Source organism: Hyperolius riggenbachi, chromosome 11, assembly GCF_040937935.1.
Source record: "Hyperolius riggenbachi isolate aHypRig1 chromosome 11, aHypRig1.pri, whole genome shotgun sequence".
Lineage (NCBI taxonomy): Eukaryota > Metazoa > Chordata > Amphibia > Anura > Hyperoliidae > Hyperolius > Hyperolius riggenbachi.
The window spans coordinates 138,632,460-138,655,017 of NC_090656.1; the positions used below are offsets into that span (position 1 = coordinate 138,632,460).

A 22,558-nucleotide genomic window follows, 5' to 3' on the forward strand; every position below is an offset into this window, starting at 1 on the left:
ATCATGTCATTGGGGTGTCTTGGCCTATACAATGCCATCAGGTTACACCAGGTTGTCCAGGAGTTCAGTGATGCCATGGTCTAGATCTAGAAGCAGAACCCCCAGGCCACCATATATCTTCTCTTTACTCTTTAGGAGCATGCCCAGAGGTCAGGCACATCTACAGGCAACTGAGAGCCATAAAAACGGAGTATGGATTTTTCCCCAATGAAATTTTAGCAAAATGGACAACCCCTCCACATCATAATTTCAGATTAATTTCCAAACGATGTGGGATCCTTTCATTCCTAACAAATTATCTGGTCGATATCAGTCTAGATATCCAACAGGATTTTCAAAGTGATCCTTTAATTGTTTTGAGCAGTGTATATATTGCATCTGAAATTGTCCATCTAAAAACAGTGCCATCAGAACCTTTTTACAGCCCTGAGACCCACTTCCTTATATTACCTGCCCCATAGTAGTAATCTTCCTACAGAACCACTGAGATGAAAAGCTTCAATGACTAATGATGCCCATACATGATGCAATAAAAAATGTACAATTTTCCCATTTATTCGACCAAAAAGATTGAATCGAAAGTTGAAAACTTTTTTTTCAATCAAGAAGGATTATCAGGTTTTTTTTCTTTTCAATAAAAATCTGAACGGACAGGTTGGAAAAATCTTTGTATTCAATCGAAACGGAATAATCAAACAAAAATGATCTGATAAAAAAAATAAAAAATGAAAGAAATTGTACCCTTACAGCGGATCCGAGATGAAAAACTAACTATAACAACTAACTTGTCTATATATCGTATCTAAAGTTTAGATAGCTTACACAGCAAATCTGTCTGCATACAGTTTCAAAAGTTTATGATGATTTATTCCTGTGATACAATGAGAGCGGCCATGTTCTGTTTGTCATCATTACTGCATCTCCAACCCTCAGCCTGTGATAAATTCACTCCCCCCTCCCCTCTGCCTCTGAAATCTCTGGCTAGTAACCTCCTCCTCCTTCCCAGACTGAGCTCCCATATGCCCTTGCTACATGGGTCTGAGTGCCTTGGCGTTTTGGAGAAGCTGTGGGCAAGGCTTGTTTAGTTTATAGGGAATTAGAGTATTAAAACAAAACAAAAAAAGTATTTGGCTTGAGGAATGCCCTATAAACTATATGTAAGGAACACAATTATGCAATGAAAAAAGTTAATCTCGGATCCACTTTAACCTCCTTAGCGGTAACCCCGTGCTGGACACGGGGTAAGCCGCTGCGGAGGATTTCTCAGGGCCCGCTGGGCCGATTTGCATACATTTTTTTTTATACACGCAGCTAGCACTTTGCTAGCTGCGTGTTACCTACGATCGCCGCCGCTCCGCGCCAATTGGCCGCTACCCGTCGTGTTAGAGGGTGTCCCCCCGAGACCCCGTGCGCTGCCTGCCCAATCAGTGCCAGGCAGCGCTGAAGGGTGGATCGGGACTCCCTCTGACGTCATGGCGATGGGGGAAGCCCTAAAGGAAATCCCGTTCAGAACGGGATTTCCTGATGGGCCTGATCGCCAGAGGCGATCGGAGGGGGTGGGGGGATGCCACTGCTCAGTGGCTATCATGTAGCTAGCGCTAGGCTAGCTACATGATTTAAAAATAGTGCTGCGCTGCCTCCCTGGCGGATTTAATTGACCACCAGGGAGGTTAAAGGAGTTATCAGGCAAAAAAAAAAAAGCAGTTTCACTTACCTGGGGCTTCTACCAGCCCCATGCAGCCATCCTGTGCCCTCATAGTCACTCACTGCTGCTCTGGTCCCCCTCCATCAGCTAGTTTAGTTTTTGCCGACCTCGGGGTTGGCGGGCCGCATTGCGTACATTTTTACGCATTCCCGCTGGTGCAGGAACATTAGCACATACATTTTTACGCGTTAGTGGTTCAACGCGTAATTTTTTACGCGCTGAACCACTAACGTGTAAAAATGTATGTGTCAATGTTCCTGCACCAGCGGGAATGCGTAAAAATGTACGCAATGCGGCCCGCCAACCCCGAGGTCGGCAAAAACTAAACTAGCTGATGGAGGGGGACCAGAGCAGCAGTGAGTGACTATGAAGGCACAGGATGGCTGCATGGGGCTGGTAGAAGCCCCAGGTAAGTGAAACATTTTTTTGCCCGATAACTCCTTTAAGGCCCATATGCAATTACCTTTTTCTCCTGAGCCATCTCCTGCTAGATAATTTTCCTGTTCTCTTTAAAATAACTTTTAAGCATCTTACAATCGAAAAAGTACCCAAAAGTTGTTGAAAAAGTACTATCAACATTATTTTGAGTATTTTCTTGCTTGCTGGTGGTTAAAAGGCATTTTATGACAAGGTGTGAAAATATCACCAAGGAGAAAAGAAAAGTGGTGAAGAAATGGTTAGCAGACAACAACATTAACGTTTTGGAGTGGTCCAGTCAGAGTCCTGACATGAATCCAATTGAGAATCTGTGGAGAAAGCTAAAGATCAGGATGATGGCAAGAAGACCCGCCAACCTGAAAGATTTGGAGTTCATTGCTAAAGATAAATGGGAAAAATTACCTGTGGAGACATGCAAAAAGCTGGTCTGCAATTATAGGAAGTGTTTGATTGCTGTAATAGCCAATAAAGGCTTTTCTATTGATTATGGAGAAGGGTATGAATAATTTTGGACTGGGCACTTTTTGCTCAAATGTAAATTAAAGCTGAGAAATTTATTTTTCCACAATAAAGGCTCTTGTACATAGTCTTACTATCTTTTGGGAGACACCCATGCAGTTTCTCGTCAAAAAATACTATAGTAATAAAAGTAACTTTAAAGGGACTCTGAAGAGTAAAAATAAAGGAAATTTGTACTTACCTGGGGCTTTCTCCAGTCCACCGTAGGTTGGGAGGTCCCCCGGTGTCGTCCTGGCTTTTCTCCCGGTCAGCCCCGGCGACACCCGGGCTGCGTCGGACTTCCACTTCCTTATCAGTGACGCTGCGCGTCATCACGCTGGCGGCCAGCATGGCAGTACTGCGCATGCACAGCGGTTTCGCGCATGCACAGTACTGTCATGCCGGCCGCCGTGATGACGCGCAGCGTCACAAATAAGGAAGTGGGGGCGCCGAGGCTGTATTCGGCAGCAGGACCAGGAGAAGAGCAAGAAGGACGCAGGGGGACTTCACGACCTACGGTGGGCTGGAGAATGCCCCAGGTAAGTACCAATTTCCTTTATTTTTACTCCTCAGAGTCCCTTTAAGTCAAAATTTGCCAGGGGTATGAATAATTATGGGTAGCACTGTATATAGATAACCATGTCCAAAATCAAATACTTTATCTTCTGTAAAATCTCTCACCTCTTTTCCAGTTAAAACATGACGTGCTAACTTAACCTTGGCAAAATTGCCTTTGCCAATGGTTTTGAGAAGTCGATAATTTCCTATATGTGGCTGCTCATCTGTTGAGGTTGGTATTGACGTGCGACATTTTAGCATATTGGTTTTGCTGTTGCTTGTCTTTGAGTCCGTATGACCCACCGAAGGCTGCAATGTAACAAAAAAAAAAAGGGGGGGATTATTGCAAGGCTGCAATAGAAATAAAAAAAAAAAAAAAAAAAAGCATAAATCACAAACTTTAGATAGCAATAGAAGCAATCATGAAAATTAAAAGGAGGCCATAGTAAGTTTTGGTATTGTGATACCCATACATCCTTGGTATACAGTTATGGAGCATCAATTCATAACACGCACTGGGGTAGCAGCATCTGTCTAGTCACAGAGAATAACCAATAGCTTAAAAAAAATACCGTGGCATAGAATTTAGCACTCTTGCCTTGCAGCGCTGGGTCTCCGGTTTGAATCCCAGCAAGGGAACGATCTGCACAGAGTTTGTATATTCTTGTGTCTGTGGTTTGTTTTACTCTGGGCACTCAGGTTTCCTCCCACATTCCAAAAACATACAGATAAGTTAACTGGCTTCCCCCTAAATTAGCCCTAGACTATGATACATACACTACATACACTACATGATACATGGACATAGGGTTAGTGAACAGGCTGCTACACTCACGTATATGACACATATGGGAGCAGGGAAATTCAAGCCAAAATGTCCAGTAAATCCAAAAAAATCCCGCTGCACCAAATGGAGGGATATAATCGAAGAAGACCTTTATTTGTAATCCAACATCAGAGTTGCAAGGAAAAGCTTGTGCGTATCGGAGCAGGAGCTCCTTAATCAGGAGCCGTTCCTCCGATACGCACAAGCTTTTCCTTGCAACTCTGATGTTGGATTACAAATAAAGGTCTTCTTCGATTATATCCCTCCATTTGGTGCAGTGGGATTTTTTGGGATTTACTATACATAGACATAACTATAGTAGGGATTCGATTGTGAGCCCCTCTGAGGGACAGTTAAGTGACAAGACATTATGCTCTGTACAGCACTGCGGAAGATGTCAGCGCTACAAAAATACTAAAAAATAAATAAAATATACATAACACACACATGCACACATACTGCATTATATGTTACATGGTTAAAGAGAACCCGAGGTGGGTTTAAAGAATATTATCTGCATACAGAGGCTGGATCTGCCTATACAGCCCAGCCTCTGTTGCTATCCCAAACCCCCCTAAGGTCCCCCTGCACTCTGCAATCCCTCATAAATCACAGCCACGCTGCTGACAAACAGCTTGTCAGAGCTGGCTGTGTTTATCTCTATAGTGTCAGTCTGCTGCTCTCCCCGCCTCCTGCAGAACTCCAGTCCCCGCCTGCATCCCTTCCCTCCCTGCTGATTGGAGGGAAGGGAAGGGGGCAGGGACCGGAGCTATGCAGGAGGCGGGGGAGCAGCTGAGACTGACACTACAGATGTAAACACAGCCTCACAGCATGGCTGTGATTTATGAGGGATTGCTGAGTGCAGGGGGACCTTAGGGGGGTTTGGGATAGCAACAGAGGCTGGGGCTGTATAGGCCGATCCAGCCTCTGTATGCAGATAACATTCTTAAAACACACCTCGGGTTCTCTTTAAAGAGGAACTAAACTAAAAAAGAAAAAACATTGTGTTCATATTGCACCCACAGCATTATAAAGCAAAAATACAACAATACCTGGCTACTCCCCCAGCATGGTTTACAATTTTTGATAAATGGGTTGGTGCTTCAAATTCAGACTATCATCTTTAAAGGGATACTGTAGGGGGTCGGGGGAAAATGAGCTGAACTTACCCTGGGCTTCTAATGGTCCCCCGCAGACATCCTGTGTTGGCGCAGCCACTCCCCAATGCTCCGGCCCCGCCTCCGGTTCACTTCTGGAATTTATGACTTTAAAGTCAGAAAACCACTGCGCCTGCGTTGCCGTGTCCTCGCTCCTGCTGTCGTCACCAGGAGTGTACTGCGCAGACACAGACCATACTGGGCCTGCGCTGAGCCCGCTTGATGACATCAGCGAGATCGAGAACACGGCAACACAGGCGCAGTGGTTTTCTGACTTTAAAGTCAGAAATTCCAGAAGTTAACCGGAGGCGGGGCCGGAGCATCGGTGAGCGGCTGCGCGGGCACAGGATGTCTGCGGGGGACCATTAGAAGCCCCGGGTAAGTTCAGCTCATTTTCCCCCGACCCCCCCTACAGTATCCCTTTAAAAACGCATCTGCATGAAAAACGCAATACACAAACGCATGTGATTTTTCTGATATTTTGTTTGTGATCCTGGAAGCCTATGTAGTTATCCCAGCATACAACACAATCCTGCCTCAACGGGATGGGGGGACATGCAGACACAGAAAACAAACACTGAAAACAGACAAATGGGTGTGCTCCCAGACTCAGCTTATTACACTCACTCTGCCCACCTCTGATGGAGCAGAACTGCCTCTGCAGACTCCATCTCCAGTATCACTACAGTACACAGCACTTGGGAAGGGGTTTGAGAGGCTGGGAGCAGAACTGGCTCTGCAGACTCCTCCAGAATCACTACAGTAAAGAGCACTTGGGGAGGGGGTGGAGAGGCTGCGGCTGGGGGCAGAGAGCTGTACACAAGTGCCTGCTGAACACTGTCTACAAATCTGTGTCTACAAAACTTTGTATGATTCCTTATCAGTGGCTGAGTAGATACAGTCATTAGAACACTTGTGCAGAGAGCAGAAAGCTTTTTCTCTCTGTGCCCTTTGTTGTCAGTCTCAGGACAAAGAAAAGAAACTTCTCCCCCCATGGGGCCCTCTGCGGCTGTATCCCTTGCAGGGTCTATTGTTACGCCCCTGCTGCACATTCAGCTACATTCTCTTGCTTTGACACAACCCAAACCACCACCAGCCTAGACTACTGTCAAAAAGCAAATTCAGACCTTGTATTTATGCTGTGGATGCTAAATTTGACCCTAACTAATGGCTTCAATTCACTAAGCATTACTGCATTCAGCAATGCAGAAAACAGATGATTTTACCAAACTTATAGTAAAACATCATGTCACTAAGGCTGCTACCAAATAAATAGAAAGGCATTGGAGAGAGCCAAGGAGGAGTGCTCCTCCAATCATGTCGCTGCGGCTTCTGGATGGCTGGATAAGGCCCGTAGTGAGTGCCCATTGGCTGGGCAACGCATGTAGGCGGAACAACTGTCCTGTGTGAGCCTTCTTGCACGCACAGCACTTTCATGCCCGCTAGTGACGCGCTATATCCACCTTGTGGATTGACTGCGCAGCTACACCAGCCCACAGGCATCGCTCACAGGCACCTACTTCTCTATTCCATCCTCAGCGTGCCGCAAGTGAGCAGACATCGACCTGCACTACTCCGTGCCCTGTGAGCAGCCACCTGTGGCTGTGGCCAGGACTACTGCCGGCAGGATCTGAAAGAGGAACACTCCTTTTCTTCTTCTTCGCTCCCGCCACTCATCCATGTCTATGCAGATCACTGATTGAGCTCCCCAACAGAGCGCTTCTCCTGTCCACACAGGAGTATTATACACATCCCCTGTGGCTAGGAGTAGTAGCATGTAGTAGTAGGATTAATGGAGGCATGGCGCTGGCTCTTTCATACTTCATAATGATTATTGCATTTTACATAGAGGTGGTTGTTGCATTTACTTAAATTATTGAAACTCAGGAGTCTCTTCATTTCCTACCCTAGGCCTATATGCGAGTCAGTCATTTTTTCCTGGTTTCTGGGGTAAATGTTGGGAGGGGGGGGGGGGCGGAGCAGTGCTTTTCAGCGCTGCTAGCTTTGGGCGCAGCCAGCGCCGCCATAGACTGTAATAGGAATCAGTCTATAGCGGCGCTCAGTGAGGAAGGTCGGCTCCGTCAGAAGACGGAGCCGAAGTTGTTTCAAAAACACAATAATTCGGCCTCCAGCAATCGCTGGAAGCCGAATTATTTCATTCCCCCACTATCCATGTCGGCCTGGAGGGGGAATAGTAATTAAAACGCCCCGGACTTGTGCAGAAGCAGGACCAGCCATTTAACAGCTGGATCCTGCGCCCAAGTCTACCAGCGCCGTATTCAAATGTACGCGGGGGGGGGGGGGGGGGGGTCGGCTTATATGCAAGTATATACGGTATGCTTGCAAAACCAAGGTACCACTGTATATGTACAAATACATAAGAGATGCGCCTTCACATAGCTGCTGTCAATAACCATGATAAACAAGTGAGAATTCCAGTAAGCTCTATACACAATCAATGGGATGCGGTTGCTACAGTTGGAATTAATGAATGGATTACGAATAAAAGTTAGGCGTAACTAGGTCGGCTTACAGAGAAAGGTAATTTTTACTACAATTTCCCTGGAAAACACCATCAGCAAAGTAGGTTATATTAGCAACATAGTTAATTTTGCAGTAAAAATAACAGCCTTACATTATGCCATGCAGCATAAGTGCTACAATAACAAATGTGTACACTGAACATGAACTGCTAAAACTTCTGGTATAGTAGCTCTCTGTGTCTGTGATAACCGCACACAGAGCTTTATTATATTATTAAGGTGCCAGCAAAGAAAGCAGAAGCAAAAAGAAAAAAAAAAAAGGACGTATTGGTTCAGTGTAATGGAGTGTTGACTTTAAAGGGATACTGTAGGGGGGTCGGGGGAAAATGAGCTGAACTTACCCGGGGCTTCTAATGGTCCCCCGCAGACATCCTGTGTTGGCGCAGCCACTCACCGATGCTCCAGCCCCGCCTCCAGTTCAGAAAACCACTGGGCCTGCACGCCCGTGTCCTCGCTCCCGCTGATGTCACCAGGAGTGTACTGCGCAGGCACAGACCATACTGGGCCTGCGCTGTGCGCTCTTGATGACATCAGCGGGATCGAGGACACGGCAACGCAGGTGCAGTGGTTTTCAGACTTTAAAGTCTGAAATTCCAGAAGTGAACCGGAGGCGGGGCCGGAGCATCGGTGAGTGGCTGCGCCAACACAGGATGTCTGCGGGGGACCGTTGGAAGCCCCGGGTAAGTTAAACTCATTTTCCCCTGACCCCCCTACAGTATCCCTTTAAATTTAACAAAGATTTTCACAGGTGCATCTCAGTGGCTACACATCTTTTGCTCCAGTGTGCCTTGCAATGATTGCCACCAAAAGATAAACGCCACTTCTTACCAAGGGTTTGTGTTAAATTATGTAAACCTGCTGTAAAGACATGATCAAATGTGTGCTGCACAAAGCAATCACTGCTTAGGCTGAAAGCCCCGTTGCAACCCAAGAACTGCTTTTAAAGTCAAGTAGTGAATGCTGAAGCTCATACACAGTCGTATTTCATAGAGCAACACAGTTTCTTTTGCAGTGTCATTTCAAAAAACCCAATTCAGTTTTCAGGCTCACTCACTACCTTGTAACATGGTCTCTATACTTTGCATCGACATCTATAGATCCACATTACAGTTACTGCTGGTCATTAGTAACTGATATCTGGTCATCTACTAGGGCTAAGTGCTCTTTCACACCAGAGCCAGTTTCTGCGGTTTAACGCAAAGTCAAAACTTTGCGTTAACCAAGGTAACATGAAAGTTCATAGACTTTCATTTTACCTGTCACACCAGACGCTGCATTTCGGTGTGTTGTGGTTCGACGCACTTGGGAGCTTTTAATCGTCGGGAGCTGGCATTTTCCCATCGGGTGAATTAATAGCCGCCGGGGATTGTGTCGCACCACAACATCCCGAAGACACGCCGCAGGCTATTCAACACGTGCAGGAGAACGGCTCCTGCACGCGTTGTTAGATGTGAACGTGCCCTAACCGAGGAGGCAATGGGTGATGACACCCTAAGGAAGAAACACAGAGGCAACAGAAGCCCGATAGCGCAATATGTCACTTAGTTTTAAGAAAAATAGGCTTTCAGCAAGAAATATACTCACGAAGGTGGGTTGCGTGAGGGGCAACAGACCACATAGAGCAGGTGGAGAGTACAAACCAGTCTCCACTCAGGTGCCTCCAGGAGTAGCTGTACTACAAGTGGGGAAACCGCTTGAGACTAAAAAAACTCCCTCCCCTTTCTAGGAAGAGGGGGAGGTGAAGCTAACACTGCAAAGGTGAAGAGACGCCCAGTGGGAATAAAATGAAGTTAAAACCAAATAAAGTCGAAAAAAGTAGAGGTGGCTTACCTCTCAGACGATATTTTATTTGGTTTCAACTTCATTCTATTCCTACTGGGCACCTCTTCACCTTTGCTATCTACTAGGGCTTATTACACACTGCAGGAGCCTTTTGGTTTTTACGTTACAAAATTTTAATCAAAACATATTACACGACTTGTGTGTATAAAATTTAAAAACCTAAATGTTTAAAAAGGCAGAATAAAACAGCATACTGTCTTAGCCTACTGTACTAACGCAGAACACAGCAGACATTACAACAGTTCACGGATAATGACTCGCATAAAGCCGGATGAGAAACAAGCCTGAGCAAGATACTGTACTGGTAGGGGTTGGGCATGTAGTTCCACAGCTCATGTTTATACGTCACAGATTATGACGGCTAAGGGTGAACAGCGAAGGGTGAAACTGCAGGGATGGGTAAGAGGGCGGAGAGGAGAAAAGTTATTCAAGGTTGATCTTTATACTGTAGTCACTTCACATTACAGTCCTGTTTAGACACAGAACACAGGGAGGAGTAGGGAAGTGTAGGGGGTTTTCAGCAAAAACTAGCAGATAAAAAAAAAAAGGCTGCCTCACATAAATGAAAGAGAATGTGATTCAAAGTGTATACACTTGGAATGCATGCAATCATTATGCTTAGTCTGTACTCCCCCCCCCCCCCCCCCCAATAACTGATACATCATCTACTATAATAAATATTAAAATGACCCTATTGGAAGAGAGATATGAAGGCTGCTGCTATATTTATTTCCTTTTTAATAATGCCAGTGGTGTTGCTGATCTCTTTGGTTTCAGCAGTGTCTGAATCACACATGAAAAAAAGGCATGTGGTTGGTGTGGTCAGACTATAGTTTGATCTTCATACAAATTCTAGAGCAGAGGCATCAAATATTGGGGGCAGAAAAAAATATTTTAGCTTCCATATCTCGCACACTTAAAACGTAACTTTAAATGATGATCCACAAAAGTAGTTTTTTTTTGTTTTGTTTTCCTTGCCTTGGAAAAGAAGAGAAAGAAAAAGGAAAAAAAAAAAAAGAAAAAGATATAACATGCCAGTTTTCTATGACATGAAATAATGGGAAAATTCCACGGAGTTCAAACCATCCTATGCCATAACTATACCTGACCTGAAGTAAATACAAAATATAGGTTTACCTTTGATCCACATACTGCACATGTGCACTGGCCGTTTCTCTCCTTGTTCCCCCTGAACTCAATCATAAACCCTGGAAATAATCAACTGTAGCCGAAAGTAAGTCAATAAAGTATATATTATATAATTTAGAGGAAAGATAAAACCATCAGGCTAGGTTTTTATAGAACTAGATCGTAATGTCATCCCACTATACCTAATAACTACAGCTGTGGTAAGGCCTCTCTCCACTTACAACTTGTGTATCGTTGTGCAAATCTACAGTAACATAGTTCAACCTGGAAAGATGCACCATTGCAGCACAGCTCCAGGCTGTAATGTAGCCTGCAATACAATGCTAAGGTGTTCTTACACCACAAATACTTGCACGCATTGTATAGAGGCCAAATGCTATCTATAGCACTGCATTTTTTTATAAAACCGGTCAGCTGGAAAAGGCAGATAAACAGAAAATGTGACATACCGAACCTTTCAATGAACTGCAACATGCTGCACTGGTGCTAAGGAGCAAATTAAAAGTAACCTTATTTGCTCGTGCATTTTGGCTACAGGACATTTGCAAACCATCTTTCAACATCAGCTTTGAAGATACTGCACAAAAGCACAAAATATCCTACTTAATAAAAGGCAAGTGTCCCTGCGTCCCATGTCCGTGTGTCAGTGCTTTTTCCACTCTGCGCAGGTGTCCGGCGACAATGCCAAGAGCTGAGAAGGAAAGGGGGGATGACGCAGCAGAGGAGGACGGGTCTCGAAGGGGGGTGGGCCTGTGAACACACGGCATGGGCGGCATGTGCATACAGCATGCGTGTGCTTGCGACGTGCATGCACGGTGTGCGCAAGCGTTGCAGGGAGAAGGGGGCAAAGCCACAGCCTAGCATCCGTTTTTAAACGGGCCTTAGGCCTACCAATTAAATAAAAGCTCAACAAATTGATAAGTTTTAACAATGCATTTTTGCTGTGTATGTAATATAAGGTTTGAATGAGAGTGCTGGAAAAAATATTTTCAAATTCTCCCTATACATTTAAATAACTGAAGCTCTATTCAGCTTCTATCCTGAACTATCTTCTATGAACTCACCATACACCTAACGGAATACCTTGGGGTATCTTCTTTCTACAATGGGGTCACTTGTGGGGTTCCTATACTGCCCTGGCATTTTAGGGGCCCTAAACCGTGAGTAGTCTAGAAACCAAATGCCTCAACATGACCTGTGAAATCCTAAAGGTACTCATAGGACGTTGGGCCCCTTAGCATGTAGGCTGCAAAAAAAGTGTCACACAAGTGGTATCGCCGTACTCAGGAGAAGTAGTATAATGTGTTTTGTGGTGTATTTTTACACATACCCATGCTGGGTGGGAGAAACATCTCTGTAAATGGACAATTGTGTGTAAAAAAAATCAAAATGTCATTTACAGATATATTTCTCACACCCAGCATGGGTAGGTGTAAAAATACACCCCAAAACACATTATACTACTTCTCCTGAGTACGGCGATACCACTTGTGTGACACTTTTTTGCAGCCTACGTGCTAAGGGGCCCAACGCCCTATGAGTACCTTTAGGATTTCACAGGTCATGTTGAGGCATTTGGTTTCTAGGCTACTCACGGTTTAGGGCCCCTAAAATGCCAGGGCAGTATAGGAACCCCACAAGTGACCCCATTTTAAAAAGAAGACACCCCAAGGTATTCCGTTAGGTGTATGGTGAGTTCATAGAAGATTTTATTTTTGTCACAAGTTAGTGAAAAATGACACTTTGTGAAAGAAAAAAAAACAAAAATCAATTTCTTCTTACTTGTGACAAAAAAAATCAAATCTTCTATGAACTCACCATACTCCTAACAGAATACCTTGGGGTGTCTTCTTTCTAAAATGGGGTCACTTGTGGGGTTCCTATACTGCCCTGGCATTTTAGGGGCCCTAAACTGTGAGGAGTAGTCTATAACCCAAATGCCTCAAAATGACCTGTGAAATCCTAAAGGTACTCATAGGACGTTGGGCCCCTTAGCGCACCTAGGCTGCAAAAGTGTCACACAAGTGGTATCGCCGTACTCAGGAGTAGTATAATGTGTTTTGGGGTGTATTTTTACACATACCCATGCTGGGTGGGAAAAATCTCTGTAAAAGATTTTTTTTATTTTTTTTTTACACACAATTGTCCATTTACAGAGATATTTCTCCCACCCAGCATGGGTATGTGTAAAAATACACCCCAAAACACATTATACTACTACCCCTGAGTACGGCGATACCACGTGTGACACTTTTTTGCAGCCTAGGTGCGCTAAGGGTCCCACAATTTAGCACCCCCAAAATGCCAGGACAGTAAACCCCCCACAAATGACCCCATTTTGGAAAGTAGACACCCCCAAAGTATTCAGAGAGGGGCATGGTGAGTCCGTGGCAGATTTAATTTTTTTGTCACAAGTTAGCAGAAATGGAAACTATTTTTTCGTCACAAAGTGTCATTTTCCGCTAACTTGTGACAAAAAATAAAATCTATGAACTCACCATGCCTCTTAGTGAATACTTTGGTATGTCTTCTTTCCAAAATGGGGTCATTTGGGGGGTATTTATATTATCCTGGAATTCTAGCATGAAACATGACAGGTGCCCAGAAAAGTCAGAGATGCTGCAAAATGGGAAAATTCACTTTTGGCACCATAGTTTGTAAACGCTATAAGTTTTACCCAAACCAATAAATATACACTTATTGGATTTTTTTTTTATCAAAGACATGTAGCACAATAAATTTGGACAAAAATTTATATCGAAATTTTACTTTATTTGAAAAATGTCAGCACAAAGTTAAAAAATAAATCAGTTTTTGACAAAATCCATTATCTTTGATAAATATAATAAAAAAATAAAAACAACAGCAGCAATCAAATAGCACCAAAAGAAAGCTGTATTAGTGACAAGAAAAGGAGGTAAAATTCATTTAGATAGTAGGTTGTATAAACGAGCAATAAACCGTTAAAGCTGCAGTGGTCTGAATGGAAAAAAAAAAAAAAGTGTCTGGACCTTAAAGAGAACCCGAGGTGGGATTTAATTATGTTACCGGGGCACAGAGGCTGGTTGTGCACACTAACACCAGCCTCCGTTGCCCCATGGTGTGCCTCCATGTCCCCCCTGCGCGCCGCTATACCCCCGCAGTGCTGGCGACACGCAGCGTGTCGCCAGCACAATGTCTACCTAAGCGCTGTGTCAGCGCCGCTCCCCCGCCTCCTTCGCATCAGCGCTACCCGCCCGTGTCCCTTCCCTCCCGCTAATAGAAGGGAAGTGACGCGGGCGGGTAGCGCCGATGCGGAGGAGGTGGGGGAGCGGCGCTGACAGACAGCGCTTAGGTAAACATTGTGCTGGCGACGTGCTGCGTGTCGCCAGCACTGCGGGGTATAGCGGCGCGCAGGGGGGACATGGAGGCACACCATGGGGCAACAGAGGCTGGTGTTAGTGTGTACAACCAGCCTCTGTGCCCCAGTAACATAATTAAATCCCACCTCGGGTTCTCTTTAAGGGGTTTTATGACTGCAGTCCTTAAGTGGTTAACAAGCGGAAATACACTGACAGACCTGTGACTGCTGTGTTTCCCAAATCTGTGTTCTTAACCTTTACATGTGCGTCAATGAAAAGAAATACAAGCAACTGCATTGCTTTCAGCAGTTGCAGAGAAAAGAGTGTTTATTCCAAATGGATTATTTTTTTTTTGTGCTGTACAATAGAGTACAAGGTATGATAATACAATATAAACAATACAACAGTTAATATAAGGCAATGGTGAATCACAGCTGATGCAGTGAACAAATCAATTAGATTTTTACATAGGGGTAGAAAATTTGCATGCACATTACACGGTATTGAGGGACAAAAGGGAAATCGAGCATATGCATTCCCATATCCCCAGCATCTAGCAGATTCCTTCACCCAGTGGAATTAATGTAATGAGACACAGACTTATAAGAATTCTGTGTATGCGTTACACCCAACAATATATTGTTGCCATGGTTTCTAGCCAGTTTAGTATAGACAAAATATATACAGCATCAGCACTTGGGGAGGGGGAAAGCAAAAAAAAAAAAAAAAAAAAAAAAAAAAAATTTAAAAATAAACTTTTAATGGCATTGTTACTCTTCAGCAACTCTGAGCAACTTTTCACAATCTTTCCACTATCCAACATAGGTCCACATACAAACCATTCTAAATTCAGGTTCCCAAATGGTATGCATTGAATATACAGTGGTTTGCAAAAGTATTCGGCCCTCTTGAAGTTTTCCACATTTTGTCATATTACTGCCACAAACAATCAATTTTATTGGAATTCCACGTGAAAGACCAATACAAAGTGATGTACACGTGAGAAGTGGAATGAAAATCATACAGGATTCCAAACATTACAAAAAAAAAAAAAACACCCTGTAAAGTGGGGTGCGCGTAATTATTCAGCCCCGAGTCAATACTTTGTAGAACCACATTTTGCTGCAATTACAGCTGCCAGTATTTAAAGCTCCGTCTACATGGGGAGATGTGGAGGCGATCCGGCGGCTAGATTAGCCACCGGATCGCCTCTTTCGCATCCCCGCCGCGTCCCCGTTCGCCACGCGTGCATCGGATTCGATCCCCCGCTCGGCGTCGCTTATCTTCCGCTCGATTTCCTGCCATTGTCCCGAGCAGGAAATCGGCGGCTCACAGATCAGACCTGTCGGAACTTATCAACCGAGCCGCACCAGCGGCTTGATTGATAAGGAACATCGCCGCCTTATCTACGCGTGTAGATGAGGCTTTAGAGTATGTCTCTATCAGCTTTGCACATCTAGAGACTGAAATCCTTGCCCATTCTTCTTTGCAAAACAGCTCCAGCTCAGTCAGATTAGATGGACAGCGTTTGTGAACAGCAGTTTTCAGATCTTGCCACAGATTCTAGATTGGATTTAGATCTGGACTTTGACTGGGCCATTCTAACACATAGATATGTTTTGTTTTAAACCATTCCATTGTTGCCCTGGCTCTATGTTTAGGGTCGTTGTCCTGCTGGAAGGTGAACCTCCGCCCCAGTCTCAAGTCTTTTGCAGACTCCAAGAGGTTTTCTTCCAAGATTGCCCTGTATTTGGCTCCATCCATCTTCCCATCAACTCTGACCAGCTTCCCTGTCCCTGCTGAAGAGATGCACCCCCCGAGCATGATGCTGCCACCACCACATCTGACAGTGGGGATGGTGTGTTCAGAGTGATGTGCAGTGTTAGTTTTCCGCCACACATAGCGTTTTGCATTTTGGCCAAAAAGTTCCATTTTGGTCTCATCTGACCAGAGCACCTTCTTCCACATGTTTGCTGTGTCCCCCACATGGCCTGTGGCAAACTGCAAACGGGACTTCTCATGCTTTTCTGTTAACAATGGCTTTCTTCTTGCTACTCTTCCATAAAGGCCAACTTTGTGCAGTGCACGACTAATAGTTGTCATATGGACAGACTCCCCCACCTGAGCTGTCGATATCTGCAGCTCGTCCAGAGTCACCATGGGCCTCGACTGCATTTCTGATCAGCGCTCTCCTTGTTCGGCCTATGCATTTAAGTGGACAGCCTTGTCTTGGTAGGTTTACAGTTGTGCCATACTCCATCCATTTCTGAATGATCGCTTGAACAGTGCTCCGTGGGATGTTTAAGGCTTTGGAACTCTTTGTAGCCTAAGCCTGCTTTAAATTTCTCAATAACTTTATCCCTGACCTGTCTGGTGTGTTCTTTGGACTTCATGGTGTTGTTGCTCCCAATATTCTCTTAGACAACCTCTGAGGCTATCACAGTGTAGCTGTATTTGTACTGACATTAGATTACACACAGTTGCACTCTATTTAGTCATTAACACTCATCAGGCAATGTCTATGGGCAACTGACCGCACTCAGACCAAAGAAGGCTGAATAATTACACACACCCCACTTTGCAGATTTTTTTTTTTTTTTTTTTTTTTAAATGTTTGGAATCATGTATGATTTTCGTTCCACTTCTCACGTGTACACCACTTTGTATTGGTCTTTCACGTGGAATTCCAATAAAATTGATTTATGTTTGTGGCAGTAATGTGACAACATGTGGAAAACTTCAAGGGGGCTGAATACTTTTGCAAACCACTGTAGATTGTTTTTCACATCTCACTGCTCTGTTTTAGTAGTGAAGCTAGTGGGAGGGACGGATGGTGGGTGCTGTATCCATGCATGTAGACTGGACAGAGCTGGTGTTGATTAGGCATGTGGGTGGATATCCAGGGGTGACCAAACTGAATTCTGATGCTTGCCCTAGTGGACAATAGTGGGTCTTAAGGCTCATACACAACCTGTCCAACTATCTTCCAAACTTGTCTGTTGGAAGATAAGTTCGGTGTGTGTAGAACTGGCCAACAAACAACTAGATGACCAACTAATAGTTTTTTTGCCAGAACCAACTGGTGGATCAATCTGCCCAACTATCATGCACTTCGGAACGTGTGTACAAGTCTTTTGAACAACTTTGTTGTTTTTGAATGCGGACATGTTGTGCATTTTGTCATTTAGCTAATGCTGGGTTACACACGACACGTTTTTCCATTCGGTTTTCCATCCAATCGTTTATCATCTACTTCTATGAGAAATCGCCCCAAAAAACGATCGGAAGGTTATCGGACATGTTGCAAATCTGTCAAACCCATTTTTCGAGCAGAAAACCATATGGTGCATTCTCAGCATTACACGCATAGTATTTAAGCGAGTTGGTTGGCGTATGTACGTACCGTACTAGTCAGGTAAACAACTTCTTGTGTGGTTGATCATGTTGTATGGTTGGTTGTGCATTAAGTTGGACGTGTGTATGAGCCTTTACTCCACTACCTCTGGTCCTACTGGTAGCAGGGCAACAATGAAAAAAAGTACATTCTAAGAAAAAAAAACTACTACTGTATGGGTAAAGTATAGTGTAACGTTCTCTGGGATCTAACAAAACACTTAAAAAAAGGCATTAAAATGTAAAGAATTGTTTTTTTTAACTAGACAAATAGACCTATAACACTCTTCCTAATGTTTAAAGCACTGACTTGGAGTTACTCTTTAAGCTCATAAAAACATTCTCTTCTCTTAGAGGAGTAAATCCTTTTAAAGACCTTTTTTAAGATGTAGATCACAAAGCTCCTAGTTAAAGCCTCTTATAGTTTCATGATTTACAACATTCGGGCTGCCATAAGGGAGCTGAGAATCTCATTACAAAAGGGTGATGTATAAAGCTATTACTCAACACATTAGCGCTTTCTTCTCATGCGATTTTCTTCTACACCAGCCACATAAAAATAATGTTGTGCAAAGCAAGATCTCCATGAAAATATACCAAACCTAAGATACTCAAAGTAATACATTAAGAGACGTGTGGGGTGAAAAAATTGTCAAAACTATTTTTCTATGTCTTCTTGTTCATATCTGCAACGCAAGATGTGTGACACTAAATGGCATTATGCCTCCGCCAGTATACTAAAGTGGTTGCGGAACCATCTCAGGTGGAAATGTATTATTCTTATTATTTATTTATAAAGCGCCAACATATTCCGTGGCACTGTACAATGTAAGAAAACAAACAAGGGATACATAATGATACAGACTATGATATACATCAAATATGAACACTGATACACAATACAGCACTGCTGATTACAATTTGATTTAACATGATGACTAAGATGTATAAATGTCTAACAGAGTGCAAGCAATTAAATTAATAACATTCCATGACACAAAAAGGGTGAGAGCCCTGCCCTTGCGAGCTTACAATCTAAAGGAATGGGGTGGAAACAGGTAGGGAAGTATACAGTATATGTACAGGCAGTGCATAATTAAGTTTGTATTTTACTATATCAATGCTGCAGTATGTATGTGACGCAACGCCTCCAAGTAGCATAGTTTTTGTTGTATATGCCACAGTCTTATTGTAAACATGTCGCATTTAATAGCTGTAAAATCCATCTCATTTGTTTAGTCAACTCAACTCTTCATGGCCATATGCACCTTCAGCACAGACATCTGGCTCATTTCAGCTGTTGTATAGGCATGTTCATAGATTAACATATGCTGTCTTATCCATCTTAGCCTCTGGCCCACATGCAATTAATTTTGTCTCCTGCGTTTTCTCCCAGGTGATATTTTCACAACCTGTTAAAAAAAATACCTTTTAAGCCACCAGCTGGCAAGAAAATACTCAAAATAATTTTGATAGTACTTTTTCACCTAATATGGTACTTTTTCTATTACAAAGTGCTGGAAAGGTATTTTAAATAGATGAAAAATTATCTCCTAGAAGAAAACTCAGGAGAAAAAGTGAATTGTATATGGGCCTCGGTCTTCTTCTTTTGCCCTAAATGTTTCCAAGCATCAAGGATTTCTCCAAAGAATCCAGCCTTTTCATTATGTTACCGAGTTATTTCAGTTTTATTTAGTAGTATCAGCCTAGTAAACACTGGTACTAGTAAACACTCTGCCCTAATTTCTTTAAGTATTGATCTTCTCTTCTAGTAGTTCAGGGAACTCTCACTAGTTTTGTCCACACCCTCCTTTCAAAAGCATACATTTTCCTACGCATGACCTTATTTACAGTCCAACTTTCACAGCCATATGTTACTACTGGGAAGACTGTGGCTCTACCATGCGTCACTGCTCAGAGCATAGAAAACAGCCAGTTTATAAAAGCGCAATGTTTTTACCAGCCAACTGCCCACTGGGTCAAATAGGTCACAACATTTAAAACAAGAGACTGGATTGGCCAATGAGACAGCAAGATAATATCCTGCATTCGCAGCTGCCTGAATGGGTAATACGGAGTCATTAGCTTCACTATGGCGCCACAAATTGCATTTCTCGCTTCACGAATAGCTTTGCAGCCATGTGGCACTAGAGATGTGCCTAATGGAATATTTACAAATAGAATGTCAGTATTTTTAAAGTGGACATGAACTCTTGCACAGGACAGAAGGAAAACAGAGAATTGCATCCTGTACATATTGAGTGAGAATTAGACAAGCTAAACTCTCTAATTTGTTTCTAATCATAAGTTGTAATTTGATCTTTCCCCTGTGTCACATTACTGCCACGGCAGAGATGGCAGATAAGATCATTTGATAGCACAGGCGGTTATCCTCCTTAGCGGTAATCCCGAGTAAAGGTCCGTACACACGCCGGACTGCAGGCAACGACGGGTCCGTCGTCACCTCCCGCTGGGTGGGCGTTCCAGCGACAGTCCGGCGTGTGTACAGTCTGTCTGCAGACTGATACGGCTGTTTCTGAGCGATCCGCCCGGCAGATCGCTCAGAAACAGTTGTATCAGTCCGCCGACAGACTGTACACACGCCGGACTGCCTGCTGAAAACCCGCCCAGCGGGAGGTGACGACAGACCCGTCGTTGCCTGCAGTCCGGCGTGTGTACGGACCTTAAGGCTCGGGACGGAAATCCGCAGCTCAGATCGGTAATCCCGTTCCTGAGCGAGATATGCAGGAGCTGCTGCATATCTCTCTGTGGTATATTTTGTTTCTTGTTTAGGGGGTCTAATACTAGGTACACACCATAAAATTTTCTGGCAGATTTACCTGCCAGATCGATTATTTCCAACATGTCTGATCTAAATTTAGATCGATTTTTCAAAATCGTTTTTTCATCTTTTTTTAATCAATTTTCAATGAACTGAACCAAAATCGATCATTTATGTTTTGTGGAGGACAGGTTTCTTTCCACGGACACCAAGAAAGCATTTGATAGGATGGCATGGGACTATACGGTAGCGGTTTTGTCTGGGATTGGGAGAGAGCATGAGATCTTGGGTAGGCCTCCTGTACTTAAATCCGATGGCATGCCCCATACACATGTGATCTCATTGTTGTATGACATTCTTGGCACTTATAAGGGCCATAACATCTTGCCTTTTCAGTTGAGTGGCATTCTGCACTGGGGAGGCCACTCTTAGAGACCCACTGGGAAAAGATCCATCTTTTGACCCATAAGGCTGTAGACACACTATGGGCGCTTTCTGAGAGCTTTTATGCCCATAAAAACTGAGCGTTTAAAAGCTTTTTTGCATTAAATAGTGGTAAAACTGCTGCAATTGTGATTTTTCGAAATTCTCACTTTTCTCAATATTTTATTCACACAGTTCTACTAGAGCAACAAACTGAGAAGGGTTGCCCATTGTCTGCTGTGGTCTGTGTATCATTATTAAACTAGACCACATATTTTTCAGATGGTGTTTTTGGCACCACGCACACAAACATCAGGCAAACTGTCACTGATATTTCCCAGTCAGTAAAATGATTTATCACTGTACCACAAAGTGACAGCAGAAAAAAACATTTCACATTTAAATAACACTCATTTACCATCACAATTATAACCACATTGTTAAGAACATGATAACACTAAGTAGTATTTGAATAAGCACTTTCTTATAACACAATTTATAAAACTGTTAAGTCCTAAACTTTAGTACTAGATATTATTCTAGGTGTAGACATGACTTTTTCCATACCTTTCCATCCTCCTTTCCAGTCAGCCAGTCCCCAACAGCTACTGAAGGTTGCATGTGCACGTGACACGCCTAAGAAACACACCACACTAGCTTCTGGGAGCCAGACCAGAGGGGAGTGCCTTTGCTCCTTCCTCAATCAGCTGACTTAGGAGAAACAATCAGACTCAGTCAGCGTTGTTCACTGCGCACGTTCAAAACACTTGGCGATTTCTGAGGTCTGTAACACCAGGGAAGAATGGAGCCTCTCCTGTGCCAATCCACCTTGGCCAGCCACATTCAGGGGGAAATTCCAGGCTTAGGCCATACCGTCTGATACAGTCTTATTGCCCCTGCACAAAATATCCATGGACCGGAACAGAATTGAATGTGAGTGTTGCTGGCAGCTATTCATGTTGCTGCTCATGCATACAAAATTTTAACCTATTCCTGTCCAGCAGTGTGTGGGGGGGATCATATTTCTAGGGTGCTGTAATGGAGACAGCCCTGGGAAACTTTAGATTACATAAGTTTAGCTGGCAAGCACCTTAAGCTGTCCCACCGTCTGCTACCTCAGGCCTGTACCCACAGCGCAATTTTTTCACAGTGACTTTTCACAGCGAATTAACGTTTTCACTATTTTGCGGCTGTGGGAAAATTTTCACGGTTGAGTTTTGTGACATGCTGCGATCACGGCCTTCATGCCGGCTCCTTTGAGCGTTTGTGCGCACATTTGTTAATTCGCTCATTCATCTCATCATTTGCTTCCACAGGGCACGATCCTGGAAGATGGATCGGGGAACGATTATTTGCCATGCCACCGTTGCCATAGATTCCCCCAATCCCTCTTGTGGGAGGGAATAAAACCAAGACACTGCAAGACCGTTCAAAACTAATGCAGGGATAATCCAGGCAAAACTACTGCAAAATTGGAATACCCTGGCCAAGGCTCCAGACTAGTTGCTCTGAGCAACTGCTGCATAGCTGATGTTTTGCTAGAATATACCTTGCAATGTTTTTTATAAAACTGTCCCAATTTCTTTAGGAAAAGTGCAGAGCATGACAAATTATAGCATACTGCTCACGTTTCAAGCATCAAATTTCAACCAAAAGTCGATTGTGTGTCTATATATCACTGGACAAAAAAAAACAAAAACTCAAAACAAAAAAAAACAGCAAGTACATACCCTTAATAATTGTTACCCAGAAAGGTCATTGTGGGAACATTCTAGGAAGGATGTCTTCAAGCAACAAAAATGTACTTTGTGTATGTAGTGTTAGATACACAATGCTAACCATACAGTGTATGCACTGTATGTTGAGCAGAGCATATGTTCAGTAGATTATGTATGTGATGATG

General features: G+C 43.6%; 1 protein-coding gene across 8 annotated transcripts in view; it reads right to left on the minus strand.

Annotated features, from left to right (window-relative positions):
• The window catches only part of MARK2 (microtubule affinity regulating kinase 2), a 254,327-nt gene that overhangs the window by 100,142 nt on the left and 131,627 nt on the right, over window positions 1-22,558 (minus strand). For all 8 annotated transcript variants that reach the window (XM_068260448.1, XM_068260454.1, XM_068260453.1 and 5 more), the window contains exon 2: window positions 3,323-3,508. In XM_068260448.1, coding sequence (XP_068116549.1) covers window positions 3,323-3,508 — 186 coding nt within the window. The remainder of the gene's footprint in view (window positions 1-3,322; window positions 3,509-22,558) is intronic.